This window comes from Amblyraja radiata, chromosome 17 (assembly GCF_010909765.2).
Source record: "Amblyraja radiata isolate CabotCenter1 chromosome 17, sAmbRad1.1.pri, whole genome shotgun sequence".
NCBI classification, from domain to species: Eukaryota; Metazoa; Chordata; class Chondrichthyes; order Rajiformes; family Rajidae; genus Amblyraja; species Amblyraja radiata.
Genome location: NC_045972.1, coordinates 37,051,542 through 37,074,915, shown reverse-complemented (window position 1 = coordinate 37,074,915; position 23,374 = coordinate 37,051,542). Strand labels below are relative to the sequence as shown.

The window sequence follows — 23,374 nt, the reverse complement described above, 5'->3', positions numbered from 1 at the left end:
GGTCGCTTTAGAGAATGTGCATCAGTAGTAATCTTTCAAGAATCACTAGTCAGGTGTGGTTCTAGATGTTTGAAAAAGTGCAAATATAGGCCGATTAGCTTGACTTCAGTGGTTGGTAAGATTTTAGGGTCTGCTCCCCAACGCAAGATTCCACTGCTCACCCATTCCCCCAACTGCGCAGGCGCGGCTCATTTCTCCCCATCCCCCAGCACTCCCCCCTCCTCCTCTTCACCCTCCCTCTTCAATCCCTAGAGTGGGGGGGGTGGGGGGGTGGTAGAGTGGGAGGGGTGGTATAGAGGGAGGAGTGGTAGAGAGGGAGGGGAGGTAGAGAGGGAGGCCGAGGAGGGTTGACAGGGAGGGCGAGGGGGGAGGGAGGGGGTAGAGGGAGAGGGGCATAGAGGGAAGGGGTAGAGAGAGGGTGAGGCGTAGAATGTGGGGGAGGGAGGGTAGAGAGGGAGATGGACGAGAATAGAGAGGGTGGGAGTGAGGGTAGATAGGGAGGAAGCATATCCCTCCTCCACCTTTCTCCATCTCCCTACTCCACACCGCCCCCATCTCCCTCTACTACCACACTCCCCACCCCATCTCCCTCCTCCTAATTTCCCTCATCCTCCTCCCCTCACTCCCATTCCCTGCCCCAGGACCTACCCAGGTCGTAGAGCAGCACCAGGGCCTGAAACTCAGCCTGGTTCTTCTACTCGGCCCGGACCTGACTGTAGACTCCAGCCGTCAGCTTGGCCGCCGCCATGGCTCCACTGCAGGCCCCGACATCACCTCCGGGCTTGTCCCTGACCCCGGACCCAGGTTCGTTCTTGGTTTCAGCGGTGGCTTCTTTCTCGGCCCCAGTCACGGTCCCATCCTAAGCCCCGGGCTCAGCTCTCACTCCAGCTTGAGCACCAGACTCGGCTCCAGCCAGGGCCTGTGGCATCACCCTCGCCACTAGGTGTCGGGCGCCAGCAGCTGCCGCACGAGAGCTGGAGTGCCCCTCCCTCCTGGAGTGTCCCGTCCTGCCTTGCAAGTGCATTGTGACGTCACTCGGAGTTTTATTTCCGAAATGGGTGATGTTTATCGCCATGACAGGAAAAATGTGAGTAGGATATTAGAAAACGGGAAGGCTGTGGCCTAGCGTTTGGAAGAAGCTCGTTTCGAGATGGGCAACACCACCCCAGGTCTGCCGACTATCGACAATACCGCCAGCAGGCTGGCTACCGAAGCTGCAGGGAGGAATGTGCACACATTCTCGCTGTCCGAGCACGACGTGAGGAGGGCTCTGACACGGGTGAACACGAGGAAAGCTGCAGGCCCCGATGGCATTTCGGGGCGAGTACTCAAGTCCTGTGCTACGCAGCTAGCTCCGGTGCTCACTCCAATATTCAACCTCTCCCTGGACAAGTCCGTGGTCCCTGCCTGCTTCAAAAAATCCATCATTGTACCGGTACCAAAAAATGCCTCCCCAGCCTGTCTGAATGACTACTGTCCGGTGGCCCTTACCTCGGTAGTCATGAAATGCTTTGAGAGGTTGGTGAAGAAACACATCTGCGCCTTCCTCCCTCGCAACATGGACCCGTTGCAGTTCGCATACCGTCCGAACAGATCCACGGACGATGCGGTCTCCCAGGTTTTGCACACTGCTCTCTCTCATCTTGACAGCCAGAAGGGGGGCTACGTGAGGATGCTGTTCATAGACTTCAGTTCAGCCTTCAACACGATAGTCCCCACCAGACTGGGCGGGAAGCTACTGGAATTGGGGCTCAACACCTCCCTGTGTGCCTGGGTCCTGGGCTTTCTCACCGCCAGGCCCCAGGTAGTCAAGATGGGAGGGAATACATCGAAGTCCCTCACCCTGAGCACAGGGTCGCCCCAGGGTTGCGGCCTCAGACCCCTATTGTACTCCCTGTACACACATGACTGTGTGGCTAGGTTCAGCTCCAACCCAATAATTAAGTTTGCTGATGACACTGTGGTGGTGGGCCTGATCTCAGACAGCGATGAGAAGGCCTACCGGGAGGAGGTGGCTGATCTAGCACTCTGGTGCCAGGATAACAGCCTCCTCTTGAACATCAAAAAAACGAAGGAGCTGATCGTGGACTTTAGGAGGGCACATCATCCGAGGACGCACACACCATTGAGGATAAATGGGGATCCTGTGGATAGGGTGAGCTGTTTTAAATATCTGGGAGTCCACATCTCTGAGGATATGACATGGACATAACACGCCGCAGCACTCGTGAGTAAGGCAAGGCAGCGTCTTTACCACCTCAGGCAATTGAGGAAATTCAGAGTGTCTCCGAGGATCCTCCAGTGCTTCTACGCAGCGGCTGTGGAAAGCATCTTGTCCGGAAATATTACCATCTGGTTTGGGAATTGCTCTACCCAGGACAAGAAGGCTCTGCAGAGAGTAGTGCGTTCGGCCGAACGCACTATGGGAACTTCACTTGCCCCCCTGCAGGAACTATACATCAGGAGGTGCAACTCCAGAGCCAATAAAATCATGGGAGACCCCTTCCACCCATGCAACGGACTGTTCCAGCTGCTACGGTCAGGCAAACGCCTCCGTTGCCATGCTGTGAGAACGGAGAGGTTGAGAAGGAGTTTCTTCCCAGAGGCCATTCGGACTGTAAACCTCACCAGGGACTAACTTTACTGAACGTTTTTCCTTCCAATATTTAATATGTAAAAGAATATGTGTGTGTTTATGATTGTGTTTATAGTTTGTTTGGTTGTTTGTTTGTTTGTCTTTTTGCACAAAGTCCGTGAGCATTGCCACTTTCATTTCACTGCACATCTCGTATGTGTATGTGACGAATAAACTTGACTTGACTTGACTTGAAGATAGGAAAAGCAGATTGACACATCCAATGCTAGTAATTATTTCGACATGACTAGAATATAAAAACTGGGATGTAATGCTGAGGCTTTATAAGCCACTGGTCAGACTGAATTTGGAGTATTGTGAACAGTTCTGGGCCCCATTTCGAAGGAAGGATGTGCTGCCATTGTAGCGGGGGCAGAGGAGGTTTACGAGAATGATCCCAGGAATCATTGGGTTAACATATGATGGGCGTCTGAAGGCATTGGGCCTGTGCTCACTGGTGTTTAGAAGGACCTCATTGAAACTTACCGAATAGTGAAAGGTCTGGGTAAAGTGGATGTGAAGAAAATGTTTTCAATAGTGGGAGAGTCTCAGACCAGAGGCCATAGCTTCAGAATAAAAGGACGTACCTTTGGAAAGGAGATGAGGAGGAATTTGTTTAGTGGTGAATTTGTGGAATTCATTGTCACAGGAGGTTGTGGAGTCAATTGATATTTTTAAGATGGAGAAAGGCAGATATGTGATTCATACAGGTGTCCGGGGTTTGGGGCAGGCAGGAATATGGGGTTGAGAGGGAAAGATAGATCAGCCATGAGTGAATGGCAGAGTAGACATGATGGGGCGAATGGCCTAATTCTACTCCTGGAATGTATGAACTATGCCCTGATAATGTGGTGTAAATCAAGTCCACCCATTTATTGGCTCCATCAGTCTGCATCCAATCAGGAACAAAGCATTCTTTAATGCTGTGAGTGTCATTAACTTTCTAATACTCAAGCGCCTTGAGTATTAGAAAGGCGCTATATAAATCCCATCCATTATTATTATTATTAACTCATCAATACATTTATCAATTATCTATCTAACGGTGGTCAAACGGTTAATGCCACTGTCTCACAGCTCCAGAGAACCAATTTTGAACCTGAGCTTTAGGTATTTTAGACTTTAGAAATACAGTGTGGAAACATGCCCTTCAGCCCACTGAGTCCATGCCAACCACTGATCACCCCGTACTCTAGCACTATCCTACACACTAGGGACAATTTACTTTTTTTTTACCAAAGCCAATTAACCTGCAAACCTGCACGTCTGGACAGGGAGGAAACCAGAGCACCCAGAGAAAGCCCACACGGTCACAGGGATAATATGCAAACTCCGTACAGACAGGGCACGCAGTTAGGATCGAACCTGGGTCTCTGGCGCTGTAAAGCAGCAACTCTATAGCTGCGCCACTGTGCTGCCCGGGCAATTCAATTAAATGATAAGTGTCAGGAAAAATGCAGCTGCAATTGGTGTCTTAAAAATCTTTCAACTTAATTCAATCATCTTAATGATAATTTTGTCGAAATAACTTATTGGGAGATTAGGGGTGAGGTGTTCAATGTGAACAGGAGCGAATGGGGTTTTACTGATTCAAATTTCTCAAAACTTACTAGTAGTACAAGAGGTGCAGGATACAAAGTGGTGGAGTAACTCAGTGGGTCAGGCAGTTGATCTTACAGTTTGCATAATTATGATACACAAATGGGATACATAATTAGAAGTGTTTTCCCAGATCAGGGGAGTCTAGAACTGGGCACAGGTTTAAAGTGAGAGGAGAGAAATTTAAAAGAGATCTGAGGAATAAGTTTTTCACGCATAGAGTGGTGAGTATCTGGAATGAACTGCTGGAGGAGATGATGGCAGTTGATACAATTAATAAATTTAGCATGCATTTCTTAGTTTCTTGGTCCTCCAAAATATTCCAAATGGAATTTAAACTGGAGGTGGTGAAGGGAGGGCTTAAACCAGAAAGGGTTATTGGGAAGAAAGAGCTACTTTAAATTTAGTTGCATCTGGTTGGGTAACTATAGTTGGGTGGAGATTATTCCATGCTTTAATTGTGCGGGGGAAGAACGAATTGCTGTATACATCTGTCTTTGTAGCTGGGATCACAAATTGGATCGAATGCCCTCGTCTGCTCCTAATTGGTTTGGGTTTCGTGTAGGTCTTGTAGTCTATGTCGAGCTGACCATTTAACATTTTGTAAAAACAGGTCAAACGGTGAGCTTCACGTCTGTCTTGGAGAGGGTTCCACCCCAGAGAATTCAGAAGTTTGGTGACACTCGCTTCTCTCTCATAGGTGTTAGTAACACAGTAACATAGATGTTTGGACAGGTACTTGTACAGGAAAGGTGTAGTGGGAATCAGGCCTAATGCGGACTCACATAGATAGGCATCGCTATCGGCATAAATGAGATGGGACGGAAAGGTCAGCATCTATGCCGTCCGTTTCTATTGTTTTCAGTTGATTTATTTTTCATCATGTAATACAGACTTTCTATCAGCAGATGGCACTAACCACTGCCTGAAGGCCAGAGCCACTCGTTCACTGTTAAAAAATCAAAACCATTCACTCAGTTGGAAATACAGAGTCGAGCGGGAATACTGGCATTTGTCTAACAGTGCGGATGTATGCCCTGAAAATGGGGGCAAATATAGCCCACCCAGTTATTGGTTTTGCCACTCTGCATCCGATCTGGAGCAAAGCAATCTTGAATGTTATGAGTGACATTAATTCATCAATATATTCATCAATGATCTACCTAGCAGTGGTCAAACAGTTAATGCTGCTGTCTCACAGTTCCAGAGAACCAAATTTGACCTGAGCTTGAATGCTTTAGACACAGCTGGGCATGTGATTACTAGCACCAATTTTCAGCTACTTCAGCAGTGCACCATGCACCATGTTTCCTTTCCATTCAGAATTCAATACCTTGGACAATTATAAAATCTGTCCTTGCAGCACTCATGCCCTGCAGAATATTCCCTGGCCATCTCCCTGCCCCTAAACTCACCTCTGGAACACCAAGACAACAAGGATGCATAGATACATAGACAATAGGTGCAGGAGTAGGCCATTTGGCCCTTCGAGCCAGCACTGCCATTCAATGTGATCATGGTTGTGACCCCTGGTTCTGGACTCCGCCAACATCGGGAATATGTTTCCTGCATCTAGTGTTCCAATCCCCTAATAATTTTGTATGTTTCTATAAGATTCCCTCTCATCCTTCTAAATTCCAGTGAATACAAGCCCAGTCGCTCATTCTTTCATCATAAGACAGTCCCGCCATCCCGAGAATTAATCTTGTGAACCTACATTGCATTCCCTCAATAGCAAGAATGTCCTTCCTCAAATTAGGAGACCAAAACTGCACACAATACTCCAGGTGTGGTCTCACTAGGGCTATGTTCAAGTGCAGAAGGGCCTGTTTGCCAAATGGCCTCCACCTGCACCTATTTTCTGTTTCTGTTTCGGTTCAGAACCCTTCCTCAGACTGAATGATATAGGGAGGGGGGGGGGGGGGGAATAGAAGTGGGGGGGACTGTAAGTGAGAAAATGCCAGAACAAAATAGGGCCGGCAACAGATTAGCTCATGAATTGGTATTGGTTTACTATTGTCACATATACTAAAATTCTGTGAAAAACTTAGTTAAAGATACAGTAGATGAGAAGTTTTGGAATTCATCTCCAGCATATGAGAGGTCCATTCACAAGTCAGATAAAAGCAAGGAAGAAACTGTTGGTGAATCTCATGGAACGTCCTTGAAAGCTTTCTTATCTCTGTGCAATAGGAAGGAGAAGAGAGAATGACCAGAGCAAAGATCCTATAGCAGAGCTATAGATCTTTGGACCAGAGGGCGACTGGTCTTTGATAATGTTGGCTGTTTCCCCGAGTCAGCTTGAAGAGCAGATGGAGTCTACTGTGAGAGAGGCAGAGGAGGTGCTGGTGGCTGGGTTGCCTGATTTGAGAAGCACAGACTCTTCCAGAATTGGAGTAGGAGGTGTTTGACGTGGCAGGCAGTTGAATAGTGAATAAGATTACATCTTTCCCCAGTTTATGCCAGAGTTCCAATTACAGACAGAGAAAGTGGCAATTGCGTGGATGTGGTGATTCTAAATAAATTCAAGTGCTGCTTATTTTTCAGATTATCATTCTGTCATTTGTGACATAAATAAGTGATTTTAAATTAGTCAAGATGCAATCCTTTTAATGTTATTTTTTCACCTAACAGAATGTCCTGGTTGGTTGATTTCTGGATATTGGCAGAATCAAGGTAGTTGGTGATCGCGCAGGGAAAGGTGTTCACGGTAAAAGATTCATCTTGTTGAATGAATGGGCTCAAGGAGGGGTTGAATGGCCCACTCTTGCTCACAAGTGTGACATGTCTTGCATTCTGGTCTGATTAAAATAAACACTGGGTAGAAGGAGGGAAGAAACTTGTGAGATTGGGATCGACTGGCCCACTGCAGACTGCAGGAGTACATGCTGAGGGACGCACTGAAGCTCGGTGCAGCCAACGCCAAGGCTCAGTGGGGGAGGACCACAGTCTAGGGTCCTTCCGCTGCTGGACATGGGGGGCAGGGTGTGGTGGAGACGCCCCTCAAAAAAAGGGAAGGGATCCCACACCAGTGGGCCGCATGAGTGGGGGATAAATTTGTGAAATTTGAGCAATGTATGTAGACTGTATTGAATAATTTGTATAGCCTCCGAAAATGTCGGATGAATTTGTTGCACAGCTCATGTATTGTATATATTTATTACCTGAATAAAGTCTATTTTGAAAAATCTTTGAAAAAATTGTCAGATTGGGATGTACGAAGAGAGCTCCAATGTTGCTACATGATTTTAGACTTTAGACATACAGCGTGGAAACAGGCCTTTTGGCCCCCTGGGTCCGTGCTACAAGCAATCACCCCCAAACACTAACCTACACTCACTAGGGACAATTGTATAACTTACTGAAGCCAATTAATCTACAAACCTGTACGTATTTGGAGCATGGGTAGAAACAGGTACACCTGGACGATACGCGACAGGGAGAATGTACAAACTCCATACCGACAGCACCCATAGTCAGGATCGAACCCGGGTCTCTGGAGCTGTAAGACAGCAACTCTACGATTGCACCACTGTGCTGCACATGATTAAGGTTCCATTCAGAGATCCGCTTTTATCAATCTTTCTGTTAACTTCTACCAGTTACAAAGACAGAAAATGCTGGGAATACCCAGGAACTCAGGTAGCAAGTATGGAGAGGAAATCATTTTGCAGATCAGAGAGAAGGTATCCAATTTGAAATATTGACTCTGTTTTTCTCTCTCCACGGATACTGCCTGACTTGATGAGTGTTTCCAGCATTTTCACTTTTTAATTTAGATTTCTAGTATCTATAAGTACACATCATCTATATTAATAATTCTGATGACAATGTTGCTGATGTAGTTAATTGGTTTGCTGATGTCACCAAAATTGGGGTAGTGAACAATTACAACCGAACCTGGCTGAAACTGGGGAAATGGGCTGAGAAAAAGCAAATGGAATTGAACATGTATAAGGTTTTGCATTTCGCAAAGTAAAACCAGGACTGGACTTACACAGCAAATGGTAGGGGCCTGAAGAGTACGGTAGAACAGAGAGACCTAGAGGTGCAGAAATATAGTTCCCTGAAAATGGCAACACAGGTTGACAGGATGGTGATGGGTGCAGTTGGCATCCTTGCCTTCATCATTTACAGCATTAAGTATGGACATTGGAACATCTTGTTGCAACTGTACGGGGCGTTAGTGAGAGCAGAGTTGGAAAATGTGGACAGTTCTAGTTGCATGGCTACAAGAAGAATGTCATTAGCTGGAAAGGATGCAGAGAGATTAAGAAAGATGTTACTATGACTGGAGGGCATGAGTTATAGGGAGAGGCTGAATAGGCTGGATCTATTTTCACTCGAGCGTAGAGAGGTTGAGGTGTGACCTTATAGTGGTAATCAAAATCATAAGGTAGATGCACACGGTCTTTTTTCCACAATAGGTAAGTCTAAAACCAGAAGGCATAGTTTGAAGGAGAGATGGGAAAGATTTAAAAGGGGCCATATGGGCAGGTTTTTCCACACAGTACAGAGGGTATATGGAACAAACTGCCAGGGATGTTGCAGAGGCAGGTACATTTACAATGTCTACAAGACATTTGGACATGTACATAGATAGGGAAGGTTTAGAGGGCTACAATCTCGCATATTTACATGCAAATGTTCATTAATATGCACTGTCCCTATAAACAAATTTAAAAAAAATAAAAAAAATATATGGGTCAAAGGCAAATTAGACTAGCTTAAATCGATAATGAGGTCGGCATGGAGTGTTTTCAAGACCCAAATATATCGACAACGGAACAACGAATGTCTTACTTGCAGCAGCATAACAGGCCTATAAACTCAACGCACAGATAATTTTGAAGGATATTTTTAAGGCAGAGATTGATAGATTCTTGATTAGCACAGGTGTCAGAAGTTATGGGGAGAAGGCAGGAGAATGGAGCTGAGAGGGAAAGATAGATCAGCCATGATTGAATGGCATAATTTTCCTAAATGAACTGAGCATAATATATAATAATTTAAAAAAGCCAACAAATTCTAGGGCCATAGGGTCTGTTTCCATGTTGTGCGACTCAATTAGCAGCTGTTTCTTAACTTTAGCCAGTTTCCAGGATTTCAGGACAAGGGACAATGTTTTCAAGAATTGTAGGTTAAAACAACAAACGCCCGTGTGTCCCGTGAGTTCCAGCTCGGGTTCCTTTCCCGGTTGTGTACTTATTTCATTCACAATTCTGGACATCGCGTTCCCTTTCAGTTGCGATATCGTGACGTTTTCCCAAGTGCGTGTCCAACAGTACATGCTGTTCAAAACAAACGAAAAGAACATAGCATCCTCATGGGAAGAGTAGAGAGTGGGGTGGGTGTGGGTACTAATATTAATCAGCTACTCACTGTCATCACATTTCAGACTGAGTGCAGCGTTTACATTTTGCACACGGGTTTTAGTGACGTGTGAGTAATATTAACCTTATCACCCCCGATCGGTGTTAGTCACAAGGTGTGGAAATAAGGTTGTGTGAAACGCTGCTGATGTGCTGACAGTGAGTAGCTGATTAATATTAATCACACATCACCAAAACCCGTGTGCAAAATGTAAACACTGCACTCAGTCTGAAATGTTGCAGACTCGTCGCGCTGTGTATCGTATCGTGTGCAGCCTTTGGTGTGCAACAAAGTCCCGATCTTTGGTGTGCAGTGTCTCCGGGGACAAATCCGCCCTCCCCCTCAACCTTGGCTCCCGGTCTACTTCCTGTACACATAGTTGTGATCAAAGATCTTAGAGGTTGTGATCGAACCACGCCTCCCCGCGCTACATGCAAGATATCCATGTAGGAAGGAACTGCAAATGCTGGTTTACACCGAAGATAGATACAAAATGCTGGAATAACTCAGCGGGTCAGGCAGCATCTCTGGAGAGAAGGGAAGGAACTGCAGATGCTAGTTTACACCGAAGATAGACACAAAGGAAGGAACCTCGCTCCAGAGATGCTGCCTGCCCCGCTGAGTTACTCCAGCATTCTGTGTCTACTAGACACAACATGCTGGAGTATCTTTGCGGGACAGGCACCTCTGGGTAGAAGGAATGGGTGATGTTTCGGGTCACTAGACAATAGGTGCAGGAGTAGGCCATTCGGCCCCTCGAGCCAGCACCTTGTCTGAAGAAGGGTTTCGGCCTGAAACGTTTCCTATTTCCTTCGCTCCATAGATGCTGCTGCACCCGCTGAGTTTCTCCAGCAATTTTGTGTACCCGCCATTCAATGTGATCATGGCTGATCCTCCCCAATCAGTACCCTGTTCCTGCATTCTCCCCATATGAATGAATGAATGAACTCTGCTATTTTTAAGAGCCCTACCTAGCTCTCGCTCCAGAGATACATTAGACATGATATCCATATCAAAGATCCCTAGTATCATTGATCTATATCATGAGAATAGAGTTGATGGAAGAGGTTGGAGGAGGAAGATCTAACGGCAGACCACCCCCCCATGTTCACTTTCGTTTTGCACAGACGCTGCATTTCCAACAGTTTTGGTTAAGAAAGAACTGCATATGCTTAAGCAAAACACAATGCTGGAGTCACTCAGCCTCTGCGGAGGGAGTGGACAGACAATGTGTTGGGTCGAGACCCTTGGATGACGTTTTGGGTCGAGACTCTTCTTCAGACTGAGCTTCAGGCTCTACCCGAAACATCCTTCTACCCAGAGATGCTGCCTGTCTCACTGAGGTGGGACAATAATGGGACAATAATGTCTCTCCCCGCCTGACAAAGGGTATTGACATGAAGCGTAACCTATCCATGACTTGATGGATCTGGCCTGATGGTCTGCATCCCAGGGTACTTAAGGAAGTGGCTCTAGAAATCGTGGATGCATTGATGATAATTTTCCAATGTTCTATAGACTCAGGATCAGTTCCTGTGGATTGGAGGGTAGCTAATGTTATCCCACTTTTTAAGAAAGGCAGGAGAGAGAAAACAGGGAATTATTGACCAGATTGCCTGACATCGGTGGTGGGGAAGATGCTGGAGTCAATTATAAAAGATGAGATAGCCGAACATTTGGATAGCAGTAACAGGATCGGTCCGAGTCAGCATGGATTTACGAAGGGGAAATCATGCCTGACTAATCTTCTGGCATTTTTTGAAGATGTAACTAGGAAAATGGACAAGGGATAGCCAGTGGATGTAGTGTACCTGGACTTTCAGAAAGCATTTGATAAGGTTCCACATAGGAGATTAGTGGGCAAAATTGGGGCACATGGTATTGGGGGTAGTGTGCTGACATGGATAGAGAAGTGGTTGGCAGACAGGAAACAGAGTAGGGATTAACAGATCCCTTTCAGAACGGCAGGCAGTGACTAGTGGGGTACCGCAAGGCTTGGTGCTGGTACCACAGCTATTTACAATATACATCAATGATTTGGATGAAGGGATTCAAAGTAACATTACCAAATTTGCAGATGACACAAGGCTGGGTGGCACTGTGAACCGTGAGGAGGATGCTATGAGAATGCAGGGTGACTTGGACAGGTTGGGGGAGTGGGCAGATGCATGGCTGATGAAGTTTAATGCGGATAAATGTGAGGTTATCCACTTTGGTAGCAAAAACAGGAAGGCAGATTACTATCTAAATGGCGTCAAGTTGGGAAAAGGGGAAGTACAACGGGATCTGGGGGTCCTTGTGCATCAGTCTATGAAAGTAAGCATGGAGGTACAGCAGGCAGCGAAGAAAGCGAATGGCATGTTGGCCTTTATAACAAGAGGAATCGAATAAAGGAGCAAAGAGGTCCTTCTGCAGTTGTACAGAGCCATAGTGAGACCACACCTAGAGTATTGTGTGCAGTTTTGGTCCCCTAATTTTAGGAAGGACATTCTTGCTATTGAGGGAGTGCAGCGTAGGTTACAAGGTTAATTCCCAGGATGGCGGGACTGTTATATGCTGAGAGAATGGAGCAGCTGGGCTTGTACACTCTGGAGTTTAGAAGGATGAGAGGATATATCATTGAAACATATAAGATTATTAAGGGTTTGGACACGCTAGAGGCAGGAAACATGTTCCCGATGTCGGGGGAGTCCAGAACCAGGGGCCACAGTTTAAGAATAAGATGTAAGCCATTTTGAACGGAGATGAGGAAACACTTTTTCTCACAGAGTGGTGAGTCTGTGGAATTCTCTGCCTCAGAGGGCGGTTGGTTCTCTGGATGCTTTGAAGAGAGAGCTAGATAGGGCTCTTAAAAATAGCGGAGTCGGGGGATATGGGGAGAAGACAGGAACGGGGTACTGATTGGGGATGATCAGCCCTGATCACATTGAATGGTGGTGCTGGCTCAAAGGGCCGAATGGTCTACTCCTGCACCTATTGTCTATTGACTTTAGGCTTCAGAGATACAGTGTGGAAGCAGTCCCTTCGGCCCACCGAGTCCACACTGACCAGTGTACGTATACTAGCACTACCCTACATGCGAAGGGCAATTTACCAGAAATATGCTCTCCAGAGAAGCTACCTGACCCGCTGAGTAACACCAGCACTTTGTGACGGCTATGTTTACTTAAACCCCCGCCATCTACCAATACACGAAAAGAGCTGACTGTAATTAATCAGCACTGATGTGCACCCGTCCCTGCAACCCTGTGATCAACCAGCGCCGGGTGGAGATGATCGAGTGCAGCGAGCGCTTTTGGCAGCAAGCCCTGCTTTGCACACAGCGCCCGGGCCCTTTGCACCCGGTTGCAGACGCGGCTGCTGTTTTATAAGTTCGGCGCCTCCGACAACGAGCACATCCACCAGCTCCGAGTGAACAGAAGTGAATTGCCAGAGAAACGGCCGAGGAAAGAAACTCAGAAGATGTCTGACGCTCCATGCACATGTAGCCAGGGTAAGTAATTGGACGGTGGTGTTCAAGAAGGAACTGCAGATGCTGCATAGATGCTGCTATACCCGCTGAGTTTCTCCAGCCTTTTGTGTACCTTTTAAGTAATTGGACCTAGCGTTCGGTAGCCCGAGCCTCCCCGTATCCAGACGATGTTTTTGTAACTCTGCTTTCTTGTTTATCAACAGGCGGCTCGTGTTCCTGCGGGGACAACTGTAAATGCAAAGACTGCAAATGCACATCGTGTAAGAAGAGTGAGTATAACGGCTCTGGGGAATGTCTTTGATATCTTTATGAAGGAGAAAATTGTTATATGATATCTTTATGAAGGAGAAAATAGTTATAACGATGCAGGCAGAACGAGACCATTCGGCCCTTTTGTGGCGACACTAGCTCCGAGCTGAATCTCTCCTTCTACCCCTGCGATAATGCAACAGGCTCGCTCAAATACCCATCAACTCATCCTCGATTTCCCAGTCACTTACCCGCACTAAGGGACAATTTTCAATGGCCAGTTAACCTCTCCTCTAAAGCAACATCTTCGGAACTTAGGAGGGAAGCGGGGTCACCCGAGATCGGGAATGGACTAGGTGTGAGAGGCAGCAGCACTACCCGCTGTGCCACTGTACCGCCTGATCCTTTGCATTCCTCTTTTGCAAATCACAATTAGTGATCATCTTGATGAGTACGGGTGTCGGAGGTTATGGGGAAAAGGCAGGAGAATGGGGTTGAGAGGGAGAGATAGATCAGTTGTGATTAAATGGCGGGGTAGACTTGATGGGCCGAATGGCCTAATTCTGCTCTTAGAACTTGTGAACAAGTAACACTGCCAGAAATGCATTGTGTGTAATGTCAGGGGCGAAGGAAGTTATCTCTGGGTTGTTGCACGATACCGATCCCCCACCTCTCCACCCCCACCCCAAGTACTCGCACTTTGGTGTAGCTGTGTAGGAAGGAACTGCAGATGCTGGTTTCAACCGAAGTTAGACACAAAATGCTGGAGTAACAGCGGGGCAGGCAGCATCTCTAGAGAAGGAATGGGCGACGTTTCGGGTCGCGACCCTTCTCCAGACGGTTAGTGCAGCTAACAGTTTGCAACCGTTCCTTGGCGTCCATCACGAGAGCGCGGAGCTGCCATAGTGTGGGTTTCATGGCTTTTTCCCCCCTCTCCGTCTAGGCTGCTGCTCCTGTTGCCCCGTAGGTTGCAGCAAATGCGCCCAAGGCTGCGTCTGCAAAGGCGCCGGCGACAAGTGCAGCTGCTGCCACTGAAGGTCGCCCATCGTGGACCAGCCTCAACCCGGGACCAACCGGCACCGCCTGCTCCCCGATGCGGCGTCTTTACTGGGGCCCTTATTCGAGGGCTCCTCGAGGGGAGGATTATTATCGTTATTGTTAAAGTATTTTTTTGTTTCACTATGGATATATTGATTTGTACCTGATTAAAATAGTCGTTTGACCCAAAAAAAAATCTGAATTCTGCTGTTGATTTGCGAGGGATGATTACAACACAATTTAAATCGTTAATTCAGCGTCACTCATCACACCGCACATGTGGAGGAACGAACAGCAGATGCTGGTTTATACAGAAGATAAAGACAAAATACTGATAGGTAGGATACAGGGGAGGGTTTTGCTTTGATTGGCAGATGGTTGCAACAAAGGCCAGAGTCGCTCAGCCGGACAGGCAGCATCTCTGGATAGGAATGGGAGGTTTTGGCGTGAGACCCTTCCTCAGGGGAGTGGGAGATTCAGAGATAAGGAAGTGTAAGGTTTGAAACGAGACGGGATACAGATCAAGAAAAATGTAGAATAGATTATTGTTAGCTAGGTGAAGGTAACAAAGCAAACTTAAAATGTAATCAAGGACAGTCAGACTGGTGGGGGAACTGGGAAGGGGGGAGGGATGGAGAGAGGGAAAGCAAGTGTTACTTTTGAAGTTAGAGAAGTCAATGTTTATACCGCCAGGGTGTAAGCTCCCCAACCTAAATATGAGGTGCTGTTCCTCCTAATTTGCGCTGGGCCTCACTCTGACAATGGAGGAGCCACAGGACAGAAATGTCAGTGTGGGATTGGAAGGGGGAGTTAAAATGGTTAGCAACCGGGAGATCAGATAGGTTTAGGCGGACTGAATGGAGGTGTCAAGCGAAACTATCGCCGAACCAGCACTTGGTCTCGCTGATATATAGTCCACACCTGGAATAGTGGATACAGTAGATGAGGTTGAAGGAGGTGTAAGTGAACTGCCTCACCTGAAAAGACATGTCGGGGTCATTGGATGGAGTTGAGGGGGGAGGTATAGAGATAGGTGTTGTATCTCCTGTGGTTGCAGGAGAAAGTACCTGGGTGAGGGGGTGGTTTGGGTGGGAAGGGATGAGCTGATCAGGGATAAAACCAGAAGGTGTGAGGCACCGTTAACCAGGACGTCTAATTGAATAGGATGAGGCAAAAGCAAATGAGACTGAGTGGTGACCTTATAGAAGTTTATAAGATCCTGAGGGGCTTAGATAAGGTGGATAATAAATTCATCAGGAATAGGAGTAGAATTAGGCCATTTGGCCCATCAAGTCTACTCCACCATTCAATCATTGCTGACCTATCTCTCCCTCCTAATCCCATTCATCTGCCTTCTCCCCATAACCTCTGACACCTATACTAATCAAGAAAATTAGTGAATGGTTAAACTATATTTCCCAGTGTCGGAAGGAACTGTTCTAAATCAAGCGGATACACATTTAAGATGAGATGAGTTAGAGTCTTGGATACATAGACAATAGGTGCAAGAGTAGCCCATTCGGCCGCACATGCCAGCACCGCCATTTAATGTGATCATGGCTAATCATCCACAATCAGTACCCTGTTCCTGCCTTCTCCCCATATCCCTTGATTCCACTAAGAGCCCTATCTAACTCCTTTTGAATGCATCCAGTGAATCTGCCTTCTGAGGCAGAGAACTCCACAAATTCAAAGGTTTCAAAGGTCTTTTATTGTCATGTACCAATTAAGATACAGTGATATGCAAATTACCATACAGCTCACAACTCTGTGAAAAGGTTTTTCATCATCTCCGTTCTAAATGGCCCACGAGGGGCTTAGATAAGGTGGATGGTCAAGTCATGGAGTCTAAAACAAGAGGATATACATTTAAAATGGGAGAGATTTCAAGGCAACCCAAGGGTAAGATCAACTCACACAGAGGGTGAAAACCCTGCCTTCCTCCCTCATTTTCGCACAGTGGGTGCACAGAACAAGTTGCCAGAAGAAGTGGTAAAGGCAGGCATAACAACAATATTTAGAAGACATTTGGACAGATGCATGGATATCCCTGTGAGATATTGTCCAAATGCAGGCAAATGGGGTTAGCTTGGTCAATGTGGAAGGGTTGGGTAGAAGGGTCTCATTCCATGCTGAAAGACTATGATTTGAAACGTAACAGAATTGAACTTAATGTTTCCAACGCTGAATAAACTCATGGGAAAAATCCACCAGCTAAGCTAGCTGTAAAAGTTCACACCAAGCAAAATAAAGCAACAAAGAAGGATCTGGACTCTAAAGGTCACCTTTTCCTTCTCTCCAGAGATGCTGCCTGTTCTGCTGAGTTACTCCAGAATTTTGTGTCTTTCTTCGGTGTAAACCAGCATTTGCAGTTCCTTCCTACACAAAGAAAACAATAAATAGCTTCACAGTGAGAGGGCTCCAAAATTTTGATGTAGTCTTCGAGTTTGGTTAATTTACTAATCCGCTGGTAATTTATTCTGGAGGGTTCATAGTATATCAGATTTATACTTTAACTGAAAAGTCTGCCAAGATGTCTATCATTTGATTTTCAGTGTGTCCAGTATGAAACTCTTCGGTAACCACATCATTGTTACATAAAAAGGACAACTTGTACCCAATTTTCTTCTTTTATTCACAATTTACAAAAGAAAAGAACAGCCCTTAATGTGCTGAGAGAAAGATTTCTGGCACAAGGCTCCTTGTGTAGGTTGCACTGAATATCCTTCTGTAATTATACAATGGAGACCAGGATATCAGTCACGGGTTTAATGATGTGATGTGATTTATTAATGCACTAAAAGAGAAACATTTGTAAACCATTGATTGGTAGATGTTTGATAAAATCTTGGTAAGGAATTCCAACCAATCAGGATTTGTCAAAGGATGTAGACTTACGTTAATGTATTGTTTTTCCATAAACAATGACTTCTGGTTATTCCATGGTCAATGAAATACGTTTTAAAAAGGAAATCACTTGTGAGAAACTTCAGGTTGACTATAAATGGCAACTTAATAATAATAATAATAATGATAATAATAATAATAGCAGTAGGCCCCCCTCCGTCATGACTGACCCTGGGTGATGCATCCTGGTCGGATGCAAGCCTGGGCGATGTCATATGGAGGACAGGCTGTTGCCCATGCAGCACGTACCCCCTCTCCACGTCTCTGATCGATCCAAAGGAACAGCAGGGCCGTTACAGTTTGGCACCAGCGCTGTCGCAGGAGCTGCCAGAGCGAGGTAGTGGACAACGACGAACTGCATTAGGGGCTCTGACTCCAGATATTCTTGAGGTTTACTCCTGGAGCCTTTTCCATGACTGGATATGGCCACAAGGCAGTGGAGGTTTTAAATTAGAGTTTCCCTCTCCTAGATGGACTGCCTTCCCAGCCTGACGAGCCCCATCTGCCCCAATAATAATAATAAACTTAAAATAATAAACTTAATAAACTAATAATAAATAATAAACTAAAAAGAGCATCTTTGATACAGAGGCACATTACAAGAGTATTAGCAAACAAAGGAAATGAACACAAAATAACAAAGGGAGATATTAGACCTTGTCTTTTTTTTATTTTACCTTTCTACTATTCACCTCACTGGGACCTTTTCCCTTACTGTTTAGTTTAATTTAAAGTTTAGTACTTTTTAAAGTGTTACCTTCTGCCCTAAGTATTCATTCACTGGGACATTTGTTGGCCTGATTCATGATGCCCGCCCCAACGGAACAATTCCCTCTTTCTCTACCAATGCCTCATAAAAATTGATAACTTTTGATCTTATTTATCCTTTGCCAATTTGCTTCTGGCTCAGATATTAATCACAAGACGCAGAGTTAGCGTTGCTGCCTTTTACAGCGTCAGAGACCCAGGTTCTGTCTATTCGGATTTTGTACGCTCTCCCCATGACCTACTTGGGTCTTCTCTGGGTGCTCCAGTTTCCTCCTTCATTCCAAAGGCGTACAGGTTTGTAGGTTAATTGGCTTGGTACAATTGTAAATTATCCCTAGTGTGTGTAGGATAACATTAGTGTGTGTGGGGATCACTGGTCGACACGCTATAACTAAACTAAACTAAATCAGTTCCATTATAGTTCTGCTTTTTAATTTGATTCTAGCTGTTTATATTTTGATGGCAAAAACTCCCTCCTCGTCCATTCTACATTGCCTGTGTCTTTCCCCTCCAATTCACCAGGGAATGTCCTTAACCCTGGCAATGGGCAGGCAATGCAGCCTTCAAGGCCCACACTTACAACTGTAGTCAATCCTGCTAACTAAACTGTCCCTATCATTACCACATTCCTTCTCACTCCCTCAACCTCAATGCCCGCCTGTACCATCATCTTGTGGTTAGTTTGTTCATTCTCTCTATGTCTCTGCTAAATCAACACTGGGGGGATAAGAATTATATACCCCTGAACAGGTGCAGGGCTGAGGCTCCTCTGAAACTTGCTTCACTTGACTTACTATCACCCTTGACTGACCATTTCCGCTGTCACTTCAGATAAGGGCTGTGACTGCCTTCTGCAGCAAAATATCTAAATCCCAAACACAAACTCATCAATTGGTGGCACAGTGATAGAGTTGCTGCCTTACAGCACCAGAGACCCGGTTCCATCCTGGCCATGGGTGCTGTCTGTATGGAGTTTATATGTTCTCCCCATGACCTGTGTGGGTTTACTCCGCGGGCTCTGGTTTCCTCCCACACTCCAAAGAGGTACAGGTTCGTCGACTAATTGGCTTGGTGTAATTGTAAATTGTCCTTAGTGTGTGTGGGATAATGCAAGTGTAAGGTCAGCATGGACTCGATGGGCCAAAGGGTCTGTTTCCAAGCTGTATCTTTAAAAGAAAACGAAAAAACTCTGAACCAGAGTTCCTCAAGTTACAAACATTTACTGTACACGTGGTTGCCACGAATTACACCAATTTCCATCGGCTCCCACAAACACGCAGCTACAACACATCATTACATTAGTTGTTCACGGAGCTTTAATGATGTTTGCAGCAACTTTCAATGAAGCGTAGTAAACACAACAAAATTTACTGCTAACGTTCCACTTACATGCTTCAGACATTGAAAAGTAATCTAGTTTACTAGTGGGGCGGGCATCATGAATCAGTGTACTCCCTTTAGAGTCATGGAGTCAAAGAGCCCGACATTGTGAAAACAGGCCCGTCAGATCCACTTGTCCATGCTGACCAACATGCCCTATCTACACTAGTCCCAGCTGCCTGCTTCAGGGCCGTATCCATCTGAACCTACCCTATCCATGTACCTGTCTAAATGTTTCTTAAACATTGCGATAGTATCTGCCTCAACTACCTCCTCCTTTAGAAAGCAAAATGAGTTGGCACATGCATATTAGTATTCATGGTGCATAACTCCAAAGTAAAAGTATTTATTTATCCCTGTGCCAGGAGTGATGGAAGCAGGCTCCAGTCACATGAATGAGTGCTTTAAACAGACTGTTTGTAACATGCATCATTTCCTAGATGAGAGGGTGTCCTAGAAACCAAGCCTTTGTCTAACTCAACCCAAATCTTCATGTTGTATTGTTGATGACAGCAGCTTGGCAGTGAGAGAGTAAGTGAATCGATGCTGGGTGGCAGCTCGGGAGACAGATATAAACACTGCAAACAAACGGAAGATGGCAGCCACTGAGCCCAGGCAATGAATGGGTCATACACTCAGGGTCATGAAAAGATGTCAGTAACGCAGCTTTGCAGTTGCTGACCCACAGACAAGGTGCTGTGCAATCATTTGAAAAGGTCAAGTAATTACAAGATCCTTGCAATATAGACTTTGCACGGGCATTAGACCCGACATGCGTGTGGCTGAGATCCACCCTGCTATTGGGGGAACAGTTTTTGTGCGTGATTTAGGGTTAGATTCATAATTCTGTTAGTTCATACCTGTTAATTCTTGTTAAAGAATAAAATGTTTATAAAACACATACATGAATGTGATATAAATGTATATAATCATATAACACACACAATTATATTTCTTCTGATTTTTATATCCAATGATGAACTTTATTTTAGACTAGACAAGGGACATTAAATAATAAACATTGTAAACACTACCCCACTTACACCAAAGATCTCCGCTATAGGATCTTTGACTTGCACTACTCCCCTCCTCTCTCCCCGCTGCCCCGGGCCGCGCACCTCCCTCTCCCCGGGCCGCGCACCCCTTCTCCCCGCTGCACCAGGCCGCGCACCCCTTCTCCCCACTGCCCCGGGCCGTGCACCCCTTCTCCCCGCCCAAGTCAAAGACTTGCGAAGATACGGGAGCAGAGGCGGAATCAAAGATCCGATCTTTGGCCGGAAGCAAGATGGCGAAGCAAGATGGCGGAACAAGATGGCGGAGGCTGGTTGCTAAAATGGGTCCTATAATCACCCATGAATCTGCCCATGACCGTACTACGTGTTTTGCGTAGGAGTAGGCCATCTTGCTCTGCTATAAGATCTTTGGCTCAAAGGGGTGTTTCTGTAAACAGACAAGTTCCGACTTCAGTGCCGTACAACCCCTTAGCACACTGAGTGTTAAAGAAGTGCTAATATGATGCATTAGCATAGAAGACAGACACTTATTACTGGAGTAGCTCAGCAGGTCAAGCAGCATCTCTGGAGAAAAGGAATAGGTGAGGTTTCGGGTCGAGACCTTCTTCAGAACAAAGATCCTATAGCAAGCAAGATAGATCACTCGACGAAAAAGACGTAGTACGGTCATGGGCAGATTCACGGGTCATTTTAGGCCCCATTTCTGTAACTGACTTCCGTCTCCACATCAAAGATCCTATAGGATACTATTGCGGAGACGGAAGCCGGTTACGGAAACATCCTCGTAAAAATAAAAGTTATTTGGGAAAAATCTTCTCATTTTCAGAATTATAATTTATTAACACAAACTGTTCCCCCACAATGCTGATTACACTGCGAGTCGGGTCGGGTCGGGTTGGGTTACTGAAATGGATGAAAAAAGGCCCACGTTCCGCTCCGTTGCGTACCACACGTCAGGACATTGCATTTAGAAGGAGTGGTCTATCTTGCTCCGCTATAGGATCTTTGCTTCAGACTGAGAATCAGGGGAGATGGAAACAAGAGATATGAAAAGGTACATAGAACAAATGAATGAAAGATATACAAATGGACAAATCAAAGTCAGCAACTCTGGACTCCATTTTTACTATTCAATGAAGCCTCTGCGGGTAACTCATTGCAAGTGAAACGAAGAACTGTAGCTGCTGTCATTCTGGAACTAATCTCAAGAACGTAAGCAAAACTAAGGACGTCAAGCAGCATCAGTATGGAAAGAAACAGAGTTAACGTATCAAGTCAAAGACTCTCCCTCAAAACTGGAAAATAGAGAAAACAAGTTTGTTACAGAGTAGCAGAGAGAACAGGGGAACTGTGTGTGAATTCTCCATTTGCATTATGCTAACAATACCCAATGTTACCTTGAGGAACAACACTCCTCAGTCTGGGCATGTTGCAGCCCTTGGGACTCAATATTTTATTGAAATGAATTGAATACTGTGTTGTCACATGTGACAAGTTACAATGAAATTCTTTATTTGCATACCCAAGTTACAAAGTTACAAAGTAACCCCACGTCAGCCAGCCCCCACCCCTTCCCCCTCATGGCAGTCCCTCCATGCAGGGTCCTCCATTGTCCATTTTTCTTCCCCCTCCCTCATTCCGGGGGTCCCCATGGTTCTTCCCCCTCCCCCATGCCCCCCCCCCTCCCCCACAGCGGTCCCCTTTGTTCCTTCCCCCGTTCAATTCAACAAGCTCAGTTAATCAACGTTTCCTCTTGTGTCAGAACTGTTCTAATATCAGGTCATCCCGCCTATCTCCCTCCAAGGTTTTTGGCTGCTCAGCTATTTGCAACCTACTTGTTTATCTTAGATTTCCAACAACAATGGTATTCTGCATCTCACAGTCCTATTTTCACGGGCGGACCTCATGAGCGAGGGGGGGGGGATCTGCTTGAGGCGAATGATGGATGCAGTGGTCACAGGCCGAGGGGCTGGTGGACATGGCTACTGGACACCATACAGCAGGAGAATGAATGAGTAGATCGAGCGCAGCCTGCAGCAGCTGCATGGAATGGCAGTGAAAGGAACCAACAACATTGCGCTGGGCCAGGTCGCCACCTACATCATCGTTCCAGCTCTACCAGGACACCGGCCTTAAAGTGAGAAAATACTAAAAAAATCCATATCTCTTTAGGGCAAGATCAAACTCTTTGAGTCATTCTGTATGGAAATAGGCCCTCCGGCCCAACTTGCCCATGTTGACCAGGATGCCCCATCTACTCTAGACTCACCCACCTGTGTTTGGCCCGTATCCCACAAAACCTGTCATATCGATGTACCAGTCCAAGTGTCTTTTCAATGTATAGGAAGTAACTACAGATGCTGGTTTATACCAAAGACAGGCACAAAATGCTGGAGTAACTCAGGGGGTCAGACCGTATCTCTGGAGAAAAAGAATAGATGATGTTTTTGGTCGGAACCCTTCTTTGTACTGAAAGTAGAGGTGGGGGGGAGAATCATTCACTCGGTACCCAAAATGTCACCTATTCATTTTCTCCAGAGATACTGCCTGACCCGCTGAGTTACCCCAGCATTTTGTGTTTATCTTTGAAATTATCCTTGTTTGGTACGGAGGATCCAATCATTTGGACAGTTCATTCGAGTTTAATAGGAACCTGAGGGGAAAACTATTTCAAACAGAGGGTGGCAGGTATATGGAACGAGTTGGAAGAGGAGGTAGTTGAGGCAGGTATAATCAAAGATCCGCTCTATGATCTTTGGGTAGAATAACACTGAAAAGGCACAAAATGCTGAGACCCTTCTTCAGACAAAAGAGTCTGGGAGGAGGAAACTAGAGGCATGGAATGGTACAGAAGAAATCAGAGCCAGCACCGATGACACAATAGTCCTTTGTTGGCAGTGGATGAGGTGATAATGAAGGGAAGGTAGACAAAAAAGCTGG

At 45.9% G+C, this 23,374-nt stretch overlaps 1 protein-coding gene and 1 long non-coding RNA gene across 2 annotated transcripts; one reads left to right on the top strand and one right to left on the bottom strand.

Moving 5' to 3' along the window:
• Window positions 1-919: 919 nt before the first annotated feature.
• On the bottom strand, window positions 920-13,078 carry LOC116982766. The gene is made up of 4 exons (XR_004414533.1): window positions 12,998-13,078; window positions 9,518-9,525; window positions 1,345-1,348; window positions 920-932 (listed from the first exon to the last, which is right to left on the bottom strand). It is a non-coding gene; the product is annotated as an uncharacterized LOC116982766 (long non-coding RNA).
• On the top strand, window positions 12,918-14,552 carry LOC116982765 (metallothionein-1-like). The gene is made up of 3 exons (XM_033036183.1): window positions 12,918-13,100; window positions 13,283-13,348; window positions 14,272-14,552. Exons 1-3 carry the CDS (start codon window positions 13,070-13,072, stop codon window positions 14,361-14,363), a joined length of 189 nt encoding a protein of 62 aa, XP_032892074.1. The 5' UTR covers window positions 12,918-13,069; the 3' UTR covers window positions 14,364-14,552.
• The last annotated feature ends 8,822 nt before the right edge of the window (window positions 14,553-23,374 follow it).